This window comes from Rhamphochromis longiceps, linkage group LG3, assembly GCF_057381845.1.
Source record: "Rhamphochromis longiceps isolate RC_006_pf linkage group LG3, R_longiceps_female_GT1.1, whole genome shotgun sequence".
NCBI lineage: Eukaryota > Metazoa > Chordata > Actinopteri > Cichliformes > Cichlidae > Rhamphochromis > Rhamphochromis longiceps.
Genome location: NC_140559.1, coordinates 16,918,155 through 16,941,193, shown reverse-complemented (window position 1 = coordinate 16,941,193; position 23,039 = coordinate 16,918,155). Strand labels below are relative to the sequence as shown.

The window sequence follows — 23,039 nt, the reverse complement described above, 5'->3', positions numbered from 1 at the left end:
TTTTGCACTCTCTGGTCAACTGACTCAGTGAATCAAATGAGTCAACAAACCCGATTCACTTTGGTGAGTGACTCATTAAAACTCGATTCAGTAAAAAGAATCAAATTTACCATCACTACTATGGACACTATGTGCTGACATGACCTTTTATAAATTTACTGTCCAATCACAAACCTTTAATGGGAGGAAAGAATTTGATTGGACAGTGAGGGTCATGTCCTCATCGAGGATAGAGCGCACAAGAGTGGACTATTATATTGATTAGTCAAATCTCATTAGGCAATAAAACAACTATGGTCAGAAGAGAATGTATTCATTAAAAAAATAAATAGAATTTACAAATAAAATAGTTCCATTAAAAATTACGTGTACTTGTTGAGCCTTTCTGAGAAATGATCCATGTGATTGATTAATTATGCCTGCAGAGACCAAAAGGGGCCCCAAGAGTCTGGCTGCAGCCACTGGGGGGCGCCATATTGCGACTCGCTCAGACACATGAAAAATTAGAGGGAACATTGCCCGGCAGCCTACGTCTATTGCAGCATAACTAAGGGAGGATTCAGGGTCACCTGGTCCAGCCCTAACTATATGCTTTAGCAAAAAGGAAAGTTTTAAGCCTAATCTTAAAAGTAGAGATAGTGTCTGTCTCCCGAATCCAAACTGGAAGCTGGTTCCACAGAAGAGGGGCCTGAAAACTGAAGGCTCTGCCTCCCATTCTACTTTTAAATACTCTAGGAACAACAAGTAGGCCTGCAGAGCGAGAGCGAAGTGCTCTAATAGGGTGATATGGTACCACAAGGTCATTAAGATAAGATGGGGCCTGATTATTTAAGACCTTGTATGTGAGGAGCAGGATTTTGAATTCAATTCTGGACTTAACAGGAAGCCAATGAAGGGAAGCCAAAACAGGAGAAATATGCTCTCTCTTTCTAGTCCCTGTCAGGACTCTTGCTGCAGCATTTTGGATTAGCTGAAGGCTTTTCAGTGAGTTTTTTGGACATCCTGATAATAATGAATTACAGTCGTCCAGCCTGGAAGTAATAAATGCATGAACTAGTTTTTCAGCGTCACTCTGAGACAGGATATTTCTAATTTTAGAGATGTTGCACAAATGGAAGAAAGCAGTCTCACATATTTGTTTAATATGTGCATTGAAGGACATGTCCTGGTCAAAATGACTCCAAGGTTCCTCACAGAGTTACTGGAGACCAAGGTAATGCCATCCAGAGTAAGAATCTGGTTAGACACCATATTTCTAAGATTTTCAGGGCCGATTACAATAACCTCAGTTTGATCTGAATTAAGAAGCAGAAAGTTATCATCCAGGTCTTTATGTCTTTAAGACATTCCTGCAGTTTAACTAAATGGTGTGTGTTATCTGGCTTCATGGACAGATAGAGCTGGGTGTCCAGTTGTAGACGATGATGCTTGAATTCAAACAGGCACACAATATGAAAGATGAGGAAAATCCCTGAGCACTGTGCAGAGGACTCTGAGGACTGAGACGCATGTTGTCATGCATGTGATAATATGACAACAGGACGGCCCTGAGCCCTTAGAGGACGACACAAAGCTGAGTGTTTATCTGCACGTCTCAAACACGCCTCCATTTGTCTGCAGGCTGAGTGATCTGACTGAGCTCAGCCTCCATTTTCTACAGGGAGACGCTCAGAGAGGCTTTCACTTTCATTTCACAGGAACAGCTTTGCTTCTGTTTTACATGCAGGTGCTGCACAGAACACACCCTGTTCAGTCTGTTTGTGTGACTGACTGCAGCTCAGACTAAAGGCTGGATCAGCTGTTCAACAGCTCAGCAGTTTGTAGTTTGTTTTCATTTTGCCCCGCCTCTGTCAGTGCGCCCCAGGGCCGCTGTGGCTACAATGTATGTCTGCCTTGCCATCACCAGTGTGTGAATGGGTGGATGACTGAATATAGTGTAAAGCGCTTTGGGGTCCATAGGGACTAGTAAAGCGCTATAGAAATTCAGACCATTTACCATTTATGTAAACACCAAACAAAGTCCTGCACACAGTGAGTTTAGTGCACTGGGTGTGTTATCTGTTAGTAATCGTGTTGAACATTATAAAAGTGTCACAAAAGGTTGATTCTGTTTATCTGGACGCATTCAATTGGAGAAATGCTTCGTCACTCTTCCAAGTGATTTCTTCAGTTCCATTCGATTCCTTCTTGTGGGACATGCATGGAACAATTCACCCAGGAGGCATCCTCGTCAGATGCCCAAACCACCTCAACTGGTTTCTTTCGATGTGAAGGAGCAGCAGCTCTACCCTGAGCCCCTCCAATAGCCAAACTGCTCACCCTATCTCTAAGGCAGAGGCCAACCACTCTTTGGAGGAAGCCCATTTCTGCCACTTCTATCCGCAATCTCAATCGCTATCCGAAAGAATAATGATCATTGATCAATGACCATTTAATCAGTGTCCATGTGCACCATTAACAGAGAGAGTTGTGGAATAGCTGCAATCACAGCATTGTAAAATCAACAAATCAGTTTATTTCTAAGCTCAGTTGATCTGACTGAGTGATCTGAGTGAGCTCAGCCTTCACTTTCTACAGGGAGATGTTGTTTTCAGGCACAGAAGTAAAGACATGTTTACCCACAGCATTCAGTTACAGAGGAAGACGTTGCTCTAAGGCACTTCAGAAACAGAGGTTTGTCTGTTATTGGAGGGACAAAAACAATGAAAAGAGAATTCAACAGGTACATGTAAATCTTTATTAACACTTACACACTTACATAGTGCTCATATTTCATTCAATCACAGAAGGAATTCACTGATTGTCATTGTCTTTAAAAAACAAACTCTTATAAGGCACACATGAACTGAGAAAAACCCCACAAACACCAAGAGGATGTTTCAAGAAGGCCACAGAGAGAAGAGTACAGAAGTGGAGCAGTTCAGTGATGTAGGTGGAGGCGTCACACCATCAGGCCATGAAAATATGAACCATGATTTGAACCTGAAACAGTGCAGAAGCTCTAACAGTGGAGAGATGTTTGGAGTTAAAGCTTTGGTCAGACCAGAGATCAGAGCATCAGTTCATCACACTGTCCTCACTGCTGTAATATTAATGCCACACTGTTGTTCTTTCATGTGCTGATGTGATGTACTCATGTTTACATGTTAGTGTTACTGACCATTAAGTTCTGTAGGAACCACACATTAACACACAGCATACACGGATAAATAAAAAACACCCGTTGATGTCTTTGGACTGTGGGAGGAAGTCAGAGACCCAGAATCCACTTCAGGAGATACATGTATGACCTTTGTTCCTCATGTGCTCCATGTGTTACTTTACTAATTCACAGTCTGTTTCTGTGGGCAACAGGATGACTTCACTGCTTCACTGCTGTCTCATTACAAATCCACACAAACATGATGTGTATATTTATACATTATGAGTGGCAATTTTCCCTAAAATCACAATGTTTCTAACTTGAGCCAAACTGGTGGATCTGAAAATCCATCTAAACAAATGAGTCAAACTTCACCCAAAAGAGCATCAGTGTACAAAAGTTTGCATCATCTATACAACAGTATAAATGTGAAAATATGTTTCATATTTTTGAGTCTTATGGGTCTGTTTATGAAAAGTAATCAGGTCTCAACCCAGCAAAGTTGTTCAGGATGTTTTGCTGGTGTCAAAGGTCAAAGCAGTTTAAATCTGAGCTGAACAGTGTGTCATGTTAAAGAAAAGTTGAAGAGGTTGTCAAACTTCTCAGTGCAGGATCAGAGAGAGACGTTAACAGTTTGTACAATCTGTTAAACTGGGTAAGATTGGTTTACAAACTAAAAACAATGTCAGCCAAAGAGATGATTTTTATACAAAGTGTTTTCCAGTGGACTGTACTTAAAGAAGAAAAAGTCACATGAAGCTAATAAACAATCACACCAACATAAAATAGTTAATTTGTCTAACCTGAAGCTCCAACACTCACTGACTCTGAGATCAGAAATTCATGTGTGTTTGTAACACAGTTTGACTTTGTGTCAGTAAATCTCATGAACAAGATGAATAAACTGTAGTTCAGAGTCACTGACAGCACAGACACACACTGTTGGTCCGAGTCTGAACATGATGATCATCAGAGTCGACTGCTGGATGTTCAGGAGAGTTTCTGTCTGTCCTCAGATCGTCCGACTCACAGTTCATCTCTGTGTCCTCCTGGCTGACCTGCAGGTGAGAAACAGCTGTGAGGTGTCCTCTTCTAGTTCAGGAGATTAGATGAAAAAATCATTCATAACATTTATAAAGTGAGAAAATGTTAATGTTGATTTTTCTGCTTTTTATTTAAAAACATGATCTGACCAAAACTGCAGTCTGGAATCTTGCTTTCACCATAAAAAAATCATATTTTTTTTCAAATACACAGGTCTAACAGCTGCTTCGGGGTCAGAGGTCATGTTGGGTTGATCCAGCTGTTCTTTATAATTTGACCTGTTTGGCTGCAGACTGTGAGAGCTCATTAAAACATGTCTGAGACTTTTGGAAGGTCAAATCCTCGAGTCTCTGAAAATGTGTTTGTTTATTATGAGGCTGAAACATCTGAACCTGTGATTCAGTGACAACAGCTCTGTCACACCAAACACTGTGTACACAGTTTACTACTTTTATATACGAAGCACTTCAAACAGTGCAATATATCAATACCATGCAATATATAATACTATATACCAAACATCATACTTACAGTTTGATATAATTGTTCAAAACAACCAAACATCTAAAAAAAAACCTGACTTTTTAGGTTTCTACACTGAATAAATATCCAAAAACATTTTGACTGGTTAAAATCACGTTTGCAGAAGATTTGGTGGTTTCCTGGTGTAGAGTTACTAGAGTTAGAATAGAGTTAATATTCCTTCTTTAATAATCCTTTGTTGTGCTCACTGCTTGTTTTATTCCTGTGTTTGATGATCAGAGTCTCTGTAAGTCATGAGTGTCGATGAACGATCAAATGAGAAACTCCAGGAAGTGCTGAGTGGACTGTGCCATGGGGGAAATATGATGTTGTTTATGTTTAATATTTATGCTGTTTAGCTTACATTTGAGTTATTCTGGATTTGATTAATTGACCTGTTAACATACACCAGGTCACCAGTGCATTACTTAAAGCTTTAGCAACATGCTAATTAAACATATGTTCAAGAAATAAAAAATATTAACTTCATCTGATCCAACATTCAGATTATTTTAAATGTGCGAGTCTGTAATCTCAGTGACTAACAGAGAACCTGAGTGTAAATGTGACCAGATGAAGTGTGAGGTTGTGAGAAAGTGTCTGACTGCATTCATAGATGTGTCCTTTCAGCTGCTCGCTCTGATCCAACCTTTGGTCTCTAAGAAGAGGCTTCAGGGAGACGTTTGCTACGTTGGACTGTAGGACCATCAGAAATGTGTGCAGTAACAAAACAGGCAGCACTGAAAGCAGCTCTAAGTGTTTGTGTTGTTCAATGATTTGTGCACAACAACAACAATGGGACCTCTTTCATCCATCAGTCACCATGTGGACATTTTTCTGACACACTTTGAAGCTGATGGACGTTTTGTGTCTGCACTAAGTACGTTTTCAGCAGCTATGGCACCGGCAGGATTCACTTTCACAGACTCACAACCACCAGCTTCACCCCTCCCCTCCCCCTCCAGATGTAGGCTTTATCATTGAGTTTCCCCACACATGTTTACAGACGAGTTAGAGAGCAAGAGAAGAAGAGACATAAATGTCTTTGTTTCTGCTCTAACCAAACAATGCTGCTCTACAACTCTAGACTACCAGCCACAAAGACAACAGCTGGAGAAACATCTGTCTACCTCTGACATCCACCAGCTCATCCATACAACAAACACACATCAACAACCAGGAAGCAGCTTCACCTCTGATCACACACACACTCAACTCTACTCACTCACCTGGAGGATCAACAACCAGTTTGATGAAGCTGTGTTTGAATGAGCGTGCTTCTACCATGAGGAAACGACACTCGTATGTTCCAGCATCATTAATCGTCACATCCTTCAGAATCAAAGACACGTCTCCATCCTTCATCTCTTTGTCCTGCAGATCCACCCGGTTCTTAAAAGATGGATGCTGGTCATCTAGAATAATATCACAACCAACTCGGAAAAGAACATTTCCTGACTTCAGGTCAGCTCTCTCCCACTCTAGAGCGAAGATGTTGTTGTTTGGAGCTCGACATGTCAGAGTGACGTCCTGTCCAGACTCAGCTGTGATGGTTTTCTGATCTGAAAGATGAAACAACACAGAGCAGAGAGGTTAAAGGTCAAAGTGCAATTATGATCAGAATGGTTGACTTTAAATATTTTGTTTATTTCCTTTGACATTTGAGTTTTATTTATTTTTTTTCATTTTATTTTCAGTTACAGCAGCATGTTAATAGCAAAACTTTGAACGTACAGTAGTTTGCTGTTCAGTTTTTAAAATACCCCAAAAGATAACAGAAAGAAAACAAACAAACAAACTAAAGAAACCCCTACAAAACAAAAAACAAACAAACAACAACAACAAAAATAAAATGGATGGATGGTATCTGGTCATGACAATGTGGTCATTTTAAATGTTTCCATGTACATTAGAAAAGGCTGCCATGCCTCAAGAAATTTGGTGGTTGAACCTACCAGTGTATATCTCATCTTTTCTAAATGCAAAAACTTCATGAGCTCTGCAAGCCTCTGTTCATGTGTGGGAGGAGCTTCCTGCTTCCATCTTAAAAGTATAAGGCGCCTTGCAATGAGTGAAGCAAAGAATTTGAATAGTATTTTGGCAAAGTGATGTTTTGAGGTATCACCCCAAAGATTAGAGCAGAGGGATCATAATTAACGTTATATATCTCTGAAAAGGTGTTAAATATACCCATATGGAAAAGAAATAGAAAAAACTTATAAGACTTGCATAAGATGTGGCCTACTTCATACAGTCAATCATATAAGGCTTATATGATTTACTCATGAAAGTGGCCACTTTCTCATTACTTTCTTATATTGTTTTAGTAAATATCCAAAACATACAAGTTTCATTTATATGATTTTCAAGGGATCTTAATCTGTTTTCACTCTTGTATGCTTTTCATAAAAGCTTCACACAAGACAGATACAAACTTTATAAGATTTATATGCATCTTTTCCGTATGGGTAGACACCCAATAGTTATGAAGATTGGGGCCAAAAACTATGAAGGAGTGAACCTGTTTCTGCTTTACATCTGTTACACAGGGGGTCAGCCCATGTCTAGCACATATAGAAGAAGAGTGTACCCTATGGAGAAAACATAGAGCTCATCTGTTAAAGTCATCCCAAGGTCTTTCTCCCACTGAGCTTTAAGGATGGAGAGAGAAGGAGATTGAAGATCTAATAATATAGCATACATTTCTTTAATCGCCCCTCTCTTATGAGTGTTTATATTAATAATTTTATCCAAAGAAGTTTCCTCAGGTACTTCTGGAAATGAAGGAAATCGACTCTTTACAAAGTGGTGAACTTGTAAATAGCGGAAAAAATGTTTGCGAGGAACATTAAACTGCTTCAGGAGCTGCGTGAATGAGAAAAATTCCATCTGCAAAAAGGTCTTTGATATTTCTAAGTCCATTACCTTCCCATATTTTAAAGGCAGAATCCATCATTGAGGGTGGGAACATATGATTTGAGCTGATAGTGTAACCCAAACCTTACATTGCACCCAGATTCTGAGCGAGTCATACAACAAAGGGTTACATTTATAGGTGTACAGTTCTAATGGGAGAGCTGAACTCAACAAAGCTGATAGGCACATTTTGCCACAATTGGATGAGTCAATTTGGAGCCAAGCTGGAGTCTCTGTGGTAAAATTACTGATCCAGCATATTTCGAATATTTGCTGCCCAATAATAAGACTGAAAAATTGGCAAGGCTAATCCACCCATTGGCCTAGTCCTCTGCATGAAATCTTTACGAATTCATGGACTTTTGCCGTTCCAAATAAATGCAGGGATATGCTTATTCAGTGTTATAAAGGCTCTGACATATACAGCAGGAGATCGTCAGCATATACGGATATTTTGTGCTCCTGGTCAGCTCTGAAGATGCCCTTAATGCAACTGTCAGCTGTCAGCTTGGCTTTAATCGCCAATGGTTCAATTGATAACGCAAAAGGAGAGGGGATAAGGGACATCCTTGTCTCGTACCACGGAGAAGTGGGAAATAAGAAGAGAATAACAAATTTGTTCTAACACGTGCCATAGGTGAGGAGTCAAGTAACTGAATCCATGAAATGAAATTAGGGCCAAATCCAAATTTATTTAGAGTATAAAACAGATAATCCCACTCCACCCGTTCGAATGCTTTCTCAGCATTGTGTAATAAGGCAATTTAAGGGGCTGTAGTTGACTGTGATTCACTTTCACAGACTCACCACCAGCTTCACCCCTCCCCTCCCCCTCCAGCTGTAGGCTTTAACATTGAGTTTCCCCACACATGTTTACAGACGAGTTAGAGAGCAAGAGAAGAAGAGACGGATTCATAAATGTCTTTGTTTCTGCTCTAACCAAACAATGCTGCTCTACAACTCTAGACTACCAGCCACAAAGACAACAGCTGGAGAAACATCTGTCTACCTCTGACATCCACCAGCTCATCCATACAACAAACACACATCAACAACCAGGAAGCAGCTTCACCTCTGATCACACACACACTCAACTCTACTCACTCACCTGTAACAATCAGGTTGAGGCTGCTGATGGACTTCCATGAGCGAGTTTCTTCCATGAGGAAACGACACTCGTATGCTCCAGCATCATGAACTGTCACATCCTTCAGAATCAAAGACACGTCTCCATCCTTCATCTGTCTGTCCTGCAGATCCACCCGGTTCTTAAAAGATGGATGCTGGTGTGTTGAATCAGGGAGACCATCCTGGTACAAAAGCACATAATCATCTCCCAGGTCAAATCTCTCCCACTTTATTACTCTAATGTTGTTGTTTGGAGCTCGACATGTCAGAGTGACGTCCTGTCCAGACTCAGCTGTGATGGTTTTCTGCTCTGAAAGAGGAAACAACACTTTGACATTTGAGTTTTTAGTCATGTTGGATTTAATGAACCTCTGAACATCCAGCAGGTCACCAGTGACCCACTGAGGGGGGATTTTAGCCTCATGCTAAACATGCAAAGTGTCAGAAACTACAAGATGTTAGCTTCCACAGAACAACAACATGTGCTGATAATAAGTGAACATAATGTGTGAGAGAAAGCAGCCTCTCATTATAAGACACTGTGAGTCTCTGCATGCTGCCTTTATGGAGCTACAGCTGTTTGTATACACTGAACAAGAAGCTTTGTAGCTGCATACTGACTCCTGACACTACAACACATCACACTGACACACACATTACACTTCTTTGTCTCTGTCACAGCTGGATTACAGATGTTAAGTGTCCACCCAGCCTGGTGTCTCCTTCACACACAGACAAACTGAATCCAGATGAAAATAATCCTCCTGTACTTCTTGTTATCTCAGAGAGAACCTCAGTTTAGTTCAATCTCACCTGCAGAGACGAAGACAAGGACAAACAGCAAAGTGCAGCAGAGCAGCGCAGTGCCAGCAGCCATCTCTGTGTCAGTATTTGTGCTGATCCGACTCTTAGTTTGTAATAAAGCTGAAAGTCTGCTTTGAAGAACAGATCTGACTTTCAGCAGCTCACTCTTACCCTGTAGTTTGTGGTTCATTTAAGAACCTTGGAAACCTTGGCTGTTTAGTTGAATCAACAGGTATTATCAGGCTGACGTCAGCATGATGTCATAAACACACGATAAAACATCAGAGTTTTAGTACAGCCTCTTGTTCTCTCCTGTAGTCTGAGTGTAGCCATTATAACAGTGAGACGGCACTGCCACCATGAGGTCAAACTGGAGCATTGCAGGTAATAATTCTCATCCTGAACACTGTTGGAACATCAGACCTCCTCACGCTTTGAACTCATTGTGATTCTAAATATTTCTAGTTTCACTTTGACCCCAACCCTAACCCTGAAATGGGCTGTACAGCTTTTATACTTTGACAATGACAAAATATTATTATCTTCTCCCAAATCCAACGTGGCAGTCTGCTGCGAATCCTCCCCGTCCACATCCGACCTCCCCTGGTATCTGCTCCTCCTGGAATCAGAAACACATGGACACAAAAACACATCCTGCCTTGATTATCTAATGTTATCCTTCAGCTTATTCTAAGGCCCAGTTCAGGACGTCATGTTTGGACTTCCTGACCCAGAGACTTATAGAAAACAATTATCAGTGTATGTGTAAAAATCCTCTGCACTCTGCGTGTACCTGCAATATTTCAGATCCAGACAATATCGCTGAATGAATCTGTTAACTCTGAAAACACAGAGTCAACTCATTTATGAGCACATTTGCATTATGTATATATTCATTTAATAAAACAGCTTTATTTAATTTTTTTTAGAAACAATTTATAATTTTGCCTTTCACACCTATTTTCCGTGTGAACAAAAGAACGTTCAGCTGTTATCAGGTTCCTCTCCTGTCTCGGTTGTGGAGTGTATGTAGACGACCCACGAACAGACATAGGCAGAGAGATGGAACTTGAAACCAAAAGCAAGCCTTTATTTGGCTGGTGACAGGAGAACTAAGAAACCTATGAACAACTATGACATACTGTGATAATATGAGGGCACTATGACACACACTATGACTCTGTGACTATGAGGACATGGGGGTGGGAACACAGACGAAGCAACAATGAACAAAGGGAGACAGAAGACTTACATACACATATGAGGTGATGGGGAAGTGGAGGCACCTGGGAAAAAAGCTGACACAAATGGACATAATGACATCACATGGGGAAGAGTAAAACTAAACACATTGGCTGTGTCCAAATCAATGACTGTAGAAAACATGGACGACGCGACAGCGCCTCCTCCCATTGTGCAAAAATGAAGCCAAACAACCTGCCTGCTGCACAGCTGGCTTATGGCACTAAGAGGCACATACCTCCCTCTAGTGGTCACATTAAGTTCAAACATGGAAAAAGTGTTGGCTACCTATAACATAGTCCTGGGATCACTTCCGGGCCATTCACCCCCCCCCCCCCCCCCCCCCCCCCTCACACATTGACCCATGTGACCTCAGTAACTCAGTTGACAGCAGGGTGGGTCATCCACTCTCAGGACCTCCGCCAGCATCACAACCTCACTGGGAGTTAAACACCCGAGACTCTCCATCAGCTTTCAGAACTGAAGAGGTGAAGCGCAGTTTGCTTGTTAACGTGTTGACGCCGTCCAGCCCCACGCACGGGGCGATCCGCTGTAGCTCGTTAACGGAGATTTGCCGTGTTGTGGCGTTAACGTCATTTCAACGAGATTAACGCTGACAGCACTAGTGAGAACACAACGAATATGACTGCACATTGACGCCGACATCATCCTAGTGCAAAGACAAGTGGAAGCAGACAAAAACAACAAGCACGCATGCTACAAACTTTACCCGAGTCATTTAGACAGCCGTTAGCACAGGATTCTCCTTATGGGGACCTGATATGTTTAATATGCTGCTGAGAATATAGCCCAGAAGAAGCGTATAGTATAGCTTTTATTTTGGAAAGAGCCATTTCTCTGTAATAAACTCTCTTTTCCAAAGATGAGTGATTTCTTGATCAGATAGATTTATTTTATCCCTTTGTTGTTTCAGCAACATTAAATCTAAAAACTGCACGTTTGAGTTAAAATATATATTTATAATTTTAATAAATGAGAAATTAAAAAGGCATGAACATTTTTTTGTATCGAAAAAATATCGAACCGTGACACCAAAGTATCGAACCGAACCGAACCGTGAATTTTGTGTATCGTTGCACCCCTAAAAAATTATATATATATATATATATATATATATATATATATATATATATATATATATATATATATATATATATATATATATATATATATATAAATATATATAATTTTTTTGGGGTGGTTTTGGTTGCATTTTTCAGGATTTATGTTCTAAAACATCTGCAGCTCCATGACACTGAAACAAACCAATTACCATGCAGTACAGCAATTTTACATTTTTTCACATTTAATAATCACTATTTAGTTTAGAGTCCAGTGCGTATGATTAAAAAAAACTGCTGTTGTTTCAACTGGTCAGTTTCAGTCTTCTGACTCTCCACCTTTGCTTCATGCTCTAATGCAAGTGCAAAATGAACTGTGCAAGATCTTCTTCCTTCCGCCATCAATTTCTCTGGAAATTACAGCAATGTTGTCAGTCACAAATTACCATTAAGCATAGTCTCACTACCCGACCCAACACTTTACCTTGGATCTTCTTTTCAGACGTAGTATGTGTGTCTGTGCAAACCTGAGCTTTTTATACCATGACAGGAAGAGGGGTGAATGAGTACTTACTTACTTAAGTACTTACTTAAGTACGGAGGCATAAAGGGGATGATATGATAGTTCTATAAATCTTCTAACATGGTGGAATCAACATGTTGTTTAGTTTATGTTCAAGGGCAGTGTGAGTACCAGTCAAATGTAGTGTGGACGGGGTTGTTGGAGTGCAGTCTGCTCGTGGTCTGATCTGTGGAAAAAGAACAAAGAAAACTGCAATGATCTCCATTCAGTCACTGAAAACATAACAGCATCTGTGTCATCTGCAAACGTCAATGATTTTTCTACCTGCAGACAGAAAAATAAATCACTGAGCCGACACAAAGTATAAATAAATGTAACTCTAGAAACATGGATGAAAACAAGAGAGGACAAAGCAGAAAGAAGAACAGAACACTGAATGTTGTTTAAGGTCAGACTCTGAGGTGAGGTTAAGGTTCTTCTCACCATTTTGGACTAAGTTTAAAGAAGTGACTATTTTACTGTGGACAGGCTCAATTCTCTAACAATATACTACACTCTGCTTTTTAACATGACCACAGAAAGAAAAGGCAAATAAAGGAAACATGTTATAAAGCACACAATCTGATCTATTAACTAAAAAGAGAGAAATTATGTTCATGATAATTGGACTCAAATGCAGGACACATTGGTTTTACTAGGGATGGGTATCGAAAACCGGTTCTTGTTGAGAACCGGTTCCCACTGTTTCAATTCCTTGGAATCGTTTGCCATTTTTGCAAACGATTCCCTTATCGATTCTAGTCGCCCCGAATGACGTCACCACGTTGCGGAGCGTCATTTACCTGGCAGGAAACACGGCGCCTAAGCGGCTCAAACGCTCAAAAGTTTGATTATACTTTATGAGAACCGATGACAACAGGGCAACTTGCAAAGTAGATATTTCATTTAAGGGAGGAAACACTACGAATATGCAAAAGCATTTGCTCACAAAACACGCGATGACACGCGTTTTTAATTCCGCTCCGGACTCGTGACTCTCAACCCAGCAGCAGCGCTAACGTTTGCACGTCCTCTCCCGTTAATGCGGCAGGTAAATAATCAACTAACAGTGCATATTATGTTAGCGCAATCTGCCTTATTACAAGACCTGCCATTACTGTACATGGTTTTTTTTTTTTGTTTTTTTTGTTTTTTTAAATACTTTAATTAAATTTATGCACATATTACAATCTCTCGTTGGGAGACAACATTTGTGCAACAACATCTTGAAAAGGTTGAATAAGAAATCAAACGAAAAAAAACAAAAAAAACAAAAAAAACAAAACAAAACAAAACAAAACAAAAAAAAAAACCACATATATACATATACATAAATATATGAAGGCCATTTTTATGACATATAACAGTTTCCTTTCTGCGAACACTTTAACATACATGTGGCTTACTTAGTACACCAAAAACACAATCAATCATCATAGAGATTGAGTCCCATTGTCGCATATCAAAGCAGCCTCTTTACATGAATCCCTCCGTAATTCTAAAGATGACAAAAAAGATTTTAATTCAATTTTCAATACAGTTAGGGAAGGTCTTTTACTTTTCCATTTGCATTTGTGTATGTGGTATTTGCCCATAATTATCACCACCTTGTGTAGCATGGACAGTTCCTTAGATGGATCACCATTATTATATAAAACTTGTGTTAGAGTCAGTGGGGTCATCCCATCTATTCTTATACTCAACCAGTCTACTAGATCTTGCCAAAAGTCAGTTGTTACTGAGCAGGAAAAAAACAAAATCCACATGGCTCTACCTCAAACCCAAACCTTTTTTTAAGCATTTCAGCTGCTGGGTAATATCCATTAATTATTTTAAATTGCATTTCTTTGACTTTGGGGGGGATAGGCCATTTTAAAAAGTGCGTATATTTGTTCGTTATTTTAACATTACTCCCTTTTAGTTTTGTGTTACTGTTAAAGTCGTGAAATAATTTGTTTTTAAATATCTTGTTCATGGTTTTATTATTACAGTTTTTATCCGTCAAAGGAATCTGGTTTAGATGTAAAGAAGGTAGACTAATTTGTGCCTTAGAGTAATACAAATAACCTTGAATCAAACTCAACAGAGGTAAGGGGATTGCCTTACAAACCTTGTCATATTCTCTAAGGGAACACTGAATGTTAAACTTCGCATTAAAAACACCCACTGAGAGAAACTGACCCCTTTCATCAAGTAAGTCTGTTATAAAGATTATGTTTTTTTCAAACCACTCTTTAATAAACAATGACTTCTTATTAATTGTAATTGTTCTGTTATTCCACAAGGTGGAGCAATGTGGTGAAAAGTTATGGGCAAACACCATCTTCCAATAAGACAAGACCTGCTTATGATATTCTGACAGTTTCACAGGCAACTTCAATATATCAAAATCACATTTCAGGAGAAAATCCAACCCTCCCACCTTTTTGAAAATATTGTTTGGGATATGGAACCATATGGAGTCAGGTTTCAAGAGGAAGGCTTTTATCCAGTTTATTTTAAATACTCCAACCATTGATTGAAAATCAATTGACTTTATACCACCTTTAGCGTAATCTTTGACAAGTTGTGATTTTTTAATGTAATGTGTTTTATTGCGCCAAATGAATTGATAGATTATAGAGTTAATCTTTTTAATGCTTTTCGGGGTAATGTATAGTGAGTATGCTGGATAAACCATCTTTGAGACGCCCTCTGATTTGGATAATAGATTGCGTCCAAAAATTGTAATATCTCTCGTCAACTAATGATTTAGTGTTTTGGACATGCCATCAATTTTGTCTTTTAGGTTTTTTGATTCTCTAGTGTTGATGTCTTTGTCTAAATAGATGCCTAGATACTTAACTTCATTTTTCACTGGAATCGTCCTCATGCTATTTTCCAAACAATCATAAAGTGGCAAAAGTTCACACTTCTTTAGGTTCAGACACAAGCCTGAAGCTTTAGAAAAAATTGAAATGACATTCAATTTATCCTTTATTGATTTATCCTTTAAAAATATTACTGTGTCATCTGCAAACTGACTTATTTTCAGTTCAATATCAAAAATGTTTATTCCTTCGATGTCTGAATGGTTCACAATGAGGTAAGCCATTAATTGAGTGCAAAGAATAAATAATTTTGGAGAAATTGGGCAACCCTGTCGAATTCCACAGAATATGTCTATCCTAGATGTTATGCCTGGATTGAGCGAAACATAACTATAAATTTGCTTGTAGAACAGTTTGATCACTTTGCAAAATTTGTTTCCAAATCCAAAAAGTTCTAAAGATCTAAATAAAAAATTATGGTCTATTGAATCAAATGCTTTAAAAAAGTCAATAAATAGTATTAAACTTTCTGAATTAATAAAGGATCGATAGTCAATCATATCTAATATTAATCTTATGTTATTATGAATCTGCCTTCCTTTAATAAACGCTGATTGGCACTCATCAATCAATTTGGTTAAGACGCTTTTAAGCCTATTTGCATATACTAAGGCTAATAATTTGTAGTCGTTACATAAAAGTGTTATGGGTCTCCAATTGTCTAGCATTTGTAAATCTTTGTTTGGTTTGGGTAATAAGGTTATTAATCCTGTTTTCATTGTTGGGGATAGTTCTTCATTTTTTAAACAATCCAAAAAGCCATTAAATAACAAATCTTTAATGTCTTGCCAAAAGGTTTTATAAAATTCAATCGTTAAACCATCAATTCCAGGCGATTTTCCATTTTTCATTTGTTTTAGAGCTGTATCTAATTCGGACATTTTCAAATCTTCTTCTAACCATGTTTTATCATCCTCTTCCAATTTTTTAACCTGATCTTTAATCATATCAAAAAAGATATCTGCATTTTCTTTTTCAGTTCTTGATTTATACAGATTACTATAGAACATGTTAATTTCCTCACTTATTTTGTTTGGTTCCTCAATTATAGTACCATCCTTACTCAATTTAGTTATTTTTTTCTTTGTTTGTCTACGCTTCTCTAGACTATAGAAATAAGATGAATTTTTTTCTCCATGTTCAATCCACTTGGCTCTAGACCTTACATATGCTCCTTTAGCTTTAATCAAGTACACCTCATCTAGCTTATTTTGTAAAGATTGTAAGCGTTCTGACTCTTCCGCAGTCATACAGGGTTTACCACATAATAAATGAATTTGTTCAATTAGATTTTTCTGTTCACATACGCGTAGGGCAGACACTTTCTTTCCCGTTTCTATAGCTAATTGTTTCACACTATATTTAAACCATTCCCATTTACTGACATTAGTCATGCTCATATTGTTAATTTCTGATTTAAGTTCTTTAACTTGTTTACAGAAGTCTTCGTTTTGTAATAAACTATTGTTAAATTTCCATATGTTGTCAGATCTTTGTTGTTTACGTAGAGATAATAAGAGACTTATCAGACAATGATCAGTAAGTGGGGTTGACTGGGTCTCACATTTCGTAACATATGATGATACTGTTTGGGAGACAAGCCAATAATCTAATCTTGAACATACGTTTTTATTTGATGGACTAAACCAAGTATATTTCTTCATATTTGGGTTTGTCATCCTCCAATAATCGATCATATTGGTTGTCGTACAAAAGTCACAAATAATGCTATCATGTTCTGGTTGATTTCCTCTTTGTGGTTGTCTGTCAAGCCATGAGTTAGGAGCCAGGTTAAAATCGCCTCCAGTTATCACCTGGGTAGAACCATATGTAGTACTCCACTTTGCAATTAATTTACTTAAGTTAGACATCATATTTCTATTTAGTGACCTGTTATTGTATCCATACACGTTAATAAGAATAATTTTCTGTTCACAGACTTCTACCAACACCATGATCCAATGCCCCATTCCGTCGCTTTTATGATCAATAACTCTCCCTGCAAATTTGTTGAATAAGATCATAACTCCTGCTGAGTGAGTAGTACCATGTGAATAAAGAATACTATCTCCCCATTGATGTTTCCAAAATGTTTCCTCTTCCTTACCAGAATGTGTTTCTTGTAAAAACAACATGTTTGCCTTAATTTCCTTGCAGAATAAGAACATGGCCTTACGTTTGACATTGTTTTTTAAGCCTCGAACATTTAAGGAACTTAATAGAACAGCCATCTATAAGATAAAGAAAAAACAAAAACAAAAAACGCAAGAACAAAATACAAAACAAGAACAGTAACGGCTTCCTTGGCACTTACTAGAAGAAAAAAAAAGTGCTTGAAGCAGGAATAAGCCTAGTGTCCTACCTATGTAATCATAACAGTACTCCGACCCTATCACAGTACTACCCTTTATATATGCGGCAATTTTAGCTCTGGATAGCCCACGTTTAACTACGGCTTTGCTTTTTGACCCTCTCCTATTTTTTATTTGTGTATTTTTAACAGATATGTATATATAAACATAAATATACACACATACATACCCACATTTTATGGTTAACTTGTAGTGACTTCTTCAAGTGCATCTCACAGATCGATCCTTTTACCGTCTATTATTGCATAACCCTCCTTTAGGAATGCTCTTTTGCCGTTGTTTCGAGCTTCCTGCACCTTGGGCCACAGCTTGATCCGAGCTTCACGGTCTTCTTTGGAGAAGTCTTCTTTAAATTTTATGTTCAGTTCTCTGCAGACCCTGGCCTCTTTGGATTTCCTCCATACTTCATCCCTTGCCGTCCTCATGCTGAACTGTATGATGATTGGTCTTGGCACCTTGTTGCTCACTGCATTGTCTTTCTTCCCCAGTCGGTGTACTGTATCAACCATGAGCTGCAGTTTTTCCACTGATACAGGAACCACTCTTGTTAGAATACCGATCACTGTTTCACGTGTATTCTCGTTGTCCTTCTCTGTCAGACCCAAAATTCTGAGGTTCCATCTTCTGCGGTAACGTGCACTCTCCCGACAGCTCTCCTTTAATTCTTTGTTTTCCTTCATCAGCGACTCCACCTTCGTCGTCAGCTTGTCAATTTCCTCTCTGTTTTTTTGGGTCGCCTGTGTATTTACTTCAATGCGTTGTTCGAAGGCTTCCAACTTCTTTTCAAGCGAATCAAACCTTTCCTCGCATCTCTTTGTGAAGCCAAGTAAAACTTCATATACATTCTCGATGCTCACCTGCTTCTCAGTTATTTTGCTTTTCATTTTTTTGGGATTGGGACTTGGTAACGGAGTGTGGTCACCTATGGGTCTTCCGATCTCTTTCTGAAGTTCCATCTCTTCTATATCTTCATCCTCACATGCTTCCCGCATAGCAGCAAGGTTGTAATCATGGTCGGAGAGGCTACCTGTTAGCTTGGGGTTAGCCATTTTTATCACTCTAAGTTTATCTTTGTGTCTGCCTGAAGGTCTGTCAAAGTAACTTCCAGGGGGTTTCGCTTGCGTTCTACTTCCTTTGGAGTAACAGTTTGTCAGTAAAGTATTTTACAGGACATCAAAATCACGTTTCTTAATCAGACCCGCAGATTGTACAACCGCTTATTCCGCCATCTTTCTCTCCCCCCCCCCCCCATTACTGTACATGTAGGTGACCATGATGAGAGAGACAGACAGAGTCTGGCTGGCGCTCGCTGGTAGTTCTCGCTGCAGTCTACGGGTAGCTTCTCCTTTCAGGCCAGGATAGACTAATGTCACCGAGCAGTGTCTAAGTTTGTGGTCAAAGGCTTGCACCCATTTGCCACAGCAGATGCCCCGATTTTTGGTAAGTGAATGTGTTTAATTGTGGGCAGGGACATTACTGGATATTCTTGTGTAATTGCCACAGAACAATTGATGTTATACTTTGTTATTGCTACAGAAGAATGTTGCAGCTTTAAGGCAGGGATGACTCCTGGAGTTGCTTTCTCACTGCATATGCTTTATTTCACAATCAGATCGATTCGATAACAAAAACATACAGCAGCTCCTCTCCTACTCCTAGCCCTTCGCTGCGGTGGAAAAAAGAACGACTTCAATCCCCTTCAAGGAACATACGTACAAAATAGTTTTCCTGATACACCAATGGGGCGTTCAATGCCATCTTGTAAATATGAGTACTCTGGCAGAGTAACAGTTCAAATGAAAAATACACCAGAACAAACAAGCAAACAAAAAAAGAAGTGTGGGGTACCTTTGAACCAATGAACAAAGTATAACAATTTATACTTTTTAACATAACCCGACCCCGTCAATATGTGATATGTCTCACAAGAATATTTATTTTATTATTTTACATTTACAATTTTTTTTCCTGGGGACCCTGTGACACCCCATTGAAGAGCCGTAGGCTGGATCTCTCAAGATCTCACTGTTGGGTTTGTAAGGCCATGTTACTCCTAAATTTCTATCTTGTTCAAAGAGAAGATATAAAACAAAGCTCTGAGCTAATCGACCTTAGTGTTCTCCTTTTTTTAAAAAAAAAAAAGAATCGATAAGAGAATCGATAAAGAATCGAATCGTTAAACAGAATCGAAAATGGAATCGGAATCGTTAAAATCTTATCAATACCCATCCCTAGGTTTTACAGTATTTTTTTTTATCAAGTTTAGCCAGAATTTGTAATGGGGAGGGCAAGGAGGTCTCTGAGTTTACAGAGGAGAGGACAGTCCAACAGGCACATGGGTGAAGATCCAAGCAGAGGGGAAGAAGCAAAGGTAAGACCAGAGGTAAGCATGAGGAGCATCAGCAGCAGGTAAATACAAAAAAACAGAGATTCAGAGGCCCGAGCAACTGCACCACTGAAACATTCAGTGAGGAAGTGATTGTCAGTGAATCACACCTGCAGTAATGTCACTGCGGCACATGTGTAAAGCTTAACTCATTTTAAATACTTTATATTGTGTTCAGTTTACAGTAATGCATCATTTTCTGTGAAAGAACCACGGATCTCTAAACAGCTTTCAATTAGCTCAGAAAAAAGGCGGATTTAAAAAGGAAAAATGCCACAGCTCAATTTACCCGTGGCATATTAAAGTGTTTGTGCTACTTTATGTAATTTTTATGTCATTCTTAGTAGGCAAGTTTTAATTATGCCAAATATTACTCTTTTTTTTGCGCTTTGGTTATTATTATTTTTTGTAAAGATACAAATATTTGGGGGACCCATGAGACTCCACTCAAAAGCATCTTATTTTTCCTGCCCAGTTTAAAATCATTTGCTTGTCCTAGTGCCAAGTTTATATCCCATTATTTACATTTTTTGGTACTTCTCCCAATATAAAACGCACCTTTGGTTTCATAGACTGATCATCTCTGCAGTTTTATTCCAAGACTGCAGCACCCCTGAGCACCCGCCCCTTTCCTGATGGGTGCCCAGAGTGCCCTTTTGTTGAGGCAACTTTAAAAAAAAATTTTTTTTTAAGTATGTGTGCGTGCGGAGTCCTGTCTGTGCCCCTCAACAATAATATTTAACTATTAATCACAGTTTTGCTAAATAAAAGGATCTGGCTTGCATCAGTCACATGATCACATTTAACCAATGATCGCCCTTGACGGCAGAACGCGCTGGTTACGAGCCGGGAACGAGCTCACAAAGAGCACGCGCATTTTTAGCGGTCCGGAGCTGCAGGAGAAACACAAGTTAACTCAGAGACACAGACTGATGCGACACAACCAGTAAGTAGGTGTACAGCGTACACTGTAGTGTATAGCACACAGGAGTGTTAGCTTATTACGTACACGTTGGTAAGTTGTCTTGTTGCAGCTGACTAACTGAAACAAACGAGCGTGCTGTGTGTGCAACAGGGCGACAAACATTACCTGTCCTTTTATTAACTGCACAAGCAGTGCTGGTCATAGCTGCTGGCTACCTGTGTAAGGCTGTCATGTGTCTGTAGCTCTGTCACCGTTTTAGGGAACATATTTAGTTTTAAAGCAAGTTACATAGCTTTTCCTGCCTTTCTGGAGGGATTATATTCCACTAAAAAACGATCTAATATGCATGTCCACATAATTATGCATTATTATAATTATGATATATTAAAAAACACAAGCTGTATGTAACGTTGGACCCAAGAAATATAAGCTGGAGCGAATTTGACGACAGCCGAACTTTTATTTAATACTGTGCGTTTGTACAGGGACACAGACACTCCCGCTCTCTCTCTGCTGTCATGTCCGCCCTCCTCCTCCGACTGTCACTGCCAACATATAAAGAGACACAATCACTGTCAGATCCCAGCACACCTGTTCACCCCGCCCCTGCACCGCCCCGGGAGCTCACTGCGTCACCCGTCCTCTGCAGCTGGCCAGAGACCACACCCACGCCACACTGTATTTTAAAGAACATACATTAAGAAGCAGATTATATTAGATTTATATTTTAAATAAGACAAAATTTGGATTTTACAGCAGTAAAATTATTGTATCTCTACAGTTTAAACATGTAATAAGCTTTGCCCTGCACAGAGTGGATAGTGAAACAAATGGAATCATCATAAATACATTATTTCATATTTATTACTTCCCCCTCCTCTTTGCTTTATTATTGTAGCTCTAGTAATAAATAATAATGTAAGGATTCTGGATCAGCACCGAGATGCCCAAAGTATATACAGTATTCTGAAGGTCTAAAATGTCACTGTGTGTGTGCATGTGTTTGTTTTATGTATATGGATTATTTTTAATTATTACTCATGATATGACATTGTCCAGACAGAATTTTATTGGAATTCCACGTGAAAGACCAACACAAAGTGGTGCACACGTGAGAAGTGGAACGAAAATCATACATGATTCCAAACATTTTTTACAAATAAATAACTGCAAAGTGGGGTGTGCATAATTATTCAGCCCCCTGAGTCAATACTTTGTAGAACCACCTTTTGCTGCAATTACCGCTGCCAGTCTTTTAGGGTCTGTCTCTACCAGCTTTGCACATCTACAGACTGAAATCTTTGCCCATTCTTCTTTGCAAAACAGCTCCAGCTCAGTCAGATTAGATGGACAGCGTTTGTGATCAGCAGTTTTCAGATCTTGCCACAGATTCTCGATTGGATTTAGATCTGGACTTTGACTGGGCCAGTCTAACACATGGATATGTTTTGTTTTAAACCATTCCATTGTTGCCCTGGCTTTATGTTTAGGGTCGTTGTCCTGCTGGAAGGTGAACCTTCGCCCCAGTCTCAAGTCTTTTGCAGACTCCAAGAGGTTTTCTTCCAAGATCGCCCTGTATTTGGCTCCATCCATCTTCCCATCAACTCTGACCAGCTTCCTGTCCCTGCTGAAGAGAAGCACCCCCAGAGCATGATGCTGCCACCACCATATCTGACAGTGGGGGTGGTGTGTTCAGAGTGAGGTGCAGTGTTAGTTTTCCGCCACACATAGCGTTTTGCATTTTGGCCAAAAAGTTACATTTTGGTCTCATCTGACCAGAGCACCTTCTTCCACATGTTTGCTGTGTCCCCTACATGTTTGCTGTGTCCCCCACATGTTTGCTGTGTCCCCCACATGTTTGCTGTGTCCCCTACATGTTTGCTGTGTCCCCCACATGTTTGCTGTGTCCCCCACATGGCTTGTAGCAAACTGCAAACGGGACTTCTTATGGTTTGCTGTTAACAACGGCTTTCTTCTTGCCACTCTTCCATAAAGGCCAACTTTGTGCAGTGCACGACTAATAGTTGTCCTATGGACAGATTCC

At 39.3% G+C, this 23,039-nt stretch overlaps 2 protein-coding genes across 2 annotated transcripts in view; one reads left to right on the top strand and one right to left on the bottom strand.

Annotated features, from left to right (window-relative positions):
* Nucleotides 1-23,039, top strand: part of LOC146673197 (butyrophilin-like protein 2) — a 55,327-nt gene that overhangs the window by 7,773 nt on the left and 24,515 nt on the right. The gene's annotated exons all lie outside the window — the stretch shown is intronic.
* Nucleotides 3,781-9,746, bottom strand: LOC146673199 (CD226 antigen-like). The gene is made up of 4 exons (XM_085401893.1): nt 9,566-9,746; nt 8,733-9,062; nt 5,938-6,270; nt 3,781-4,200 (listed from the first exon to the last, which is right to left on the bottom strand). Exons 1-4 carry the CDS (start codon nt 9,744-9,746, stop codon nt 4,169-4,171), a joined length of 876 nt encoding a protein of 291 aa, XP_085258019.1. The 3' UTR covers nt 3,781-4,168.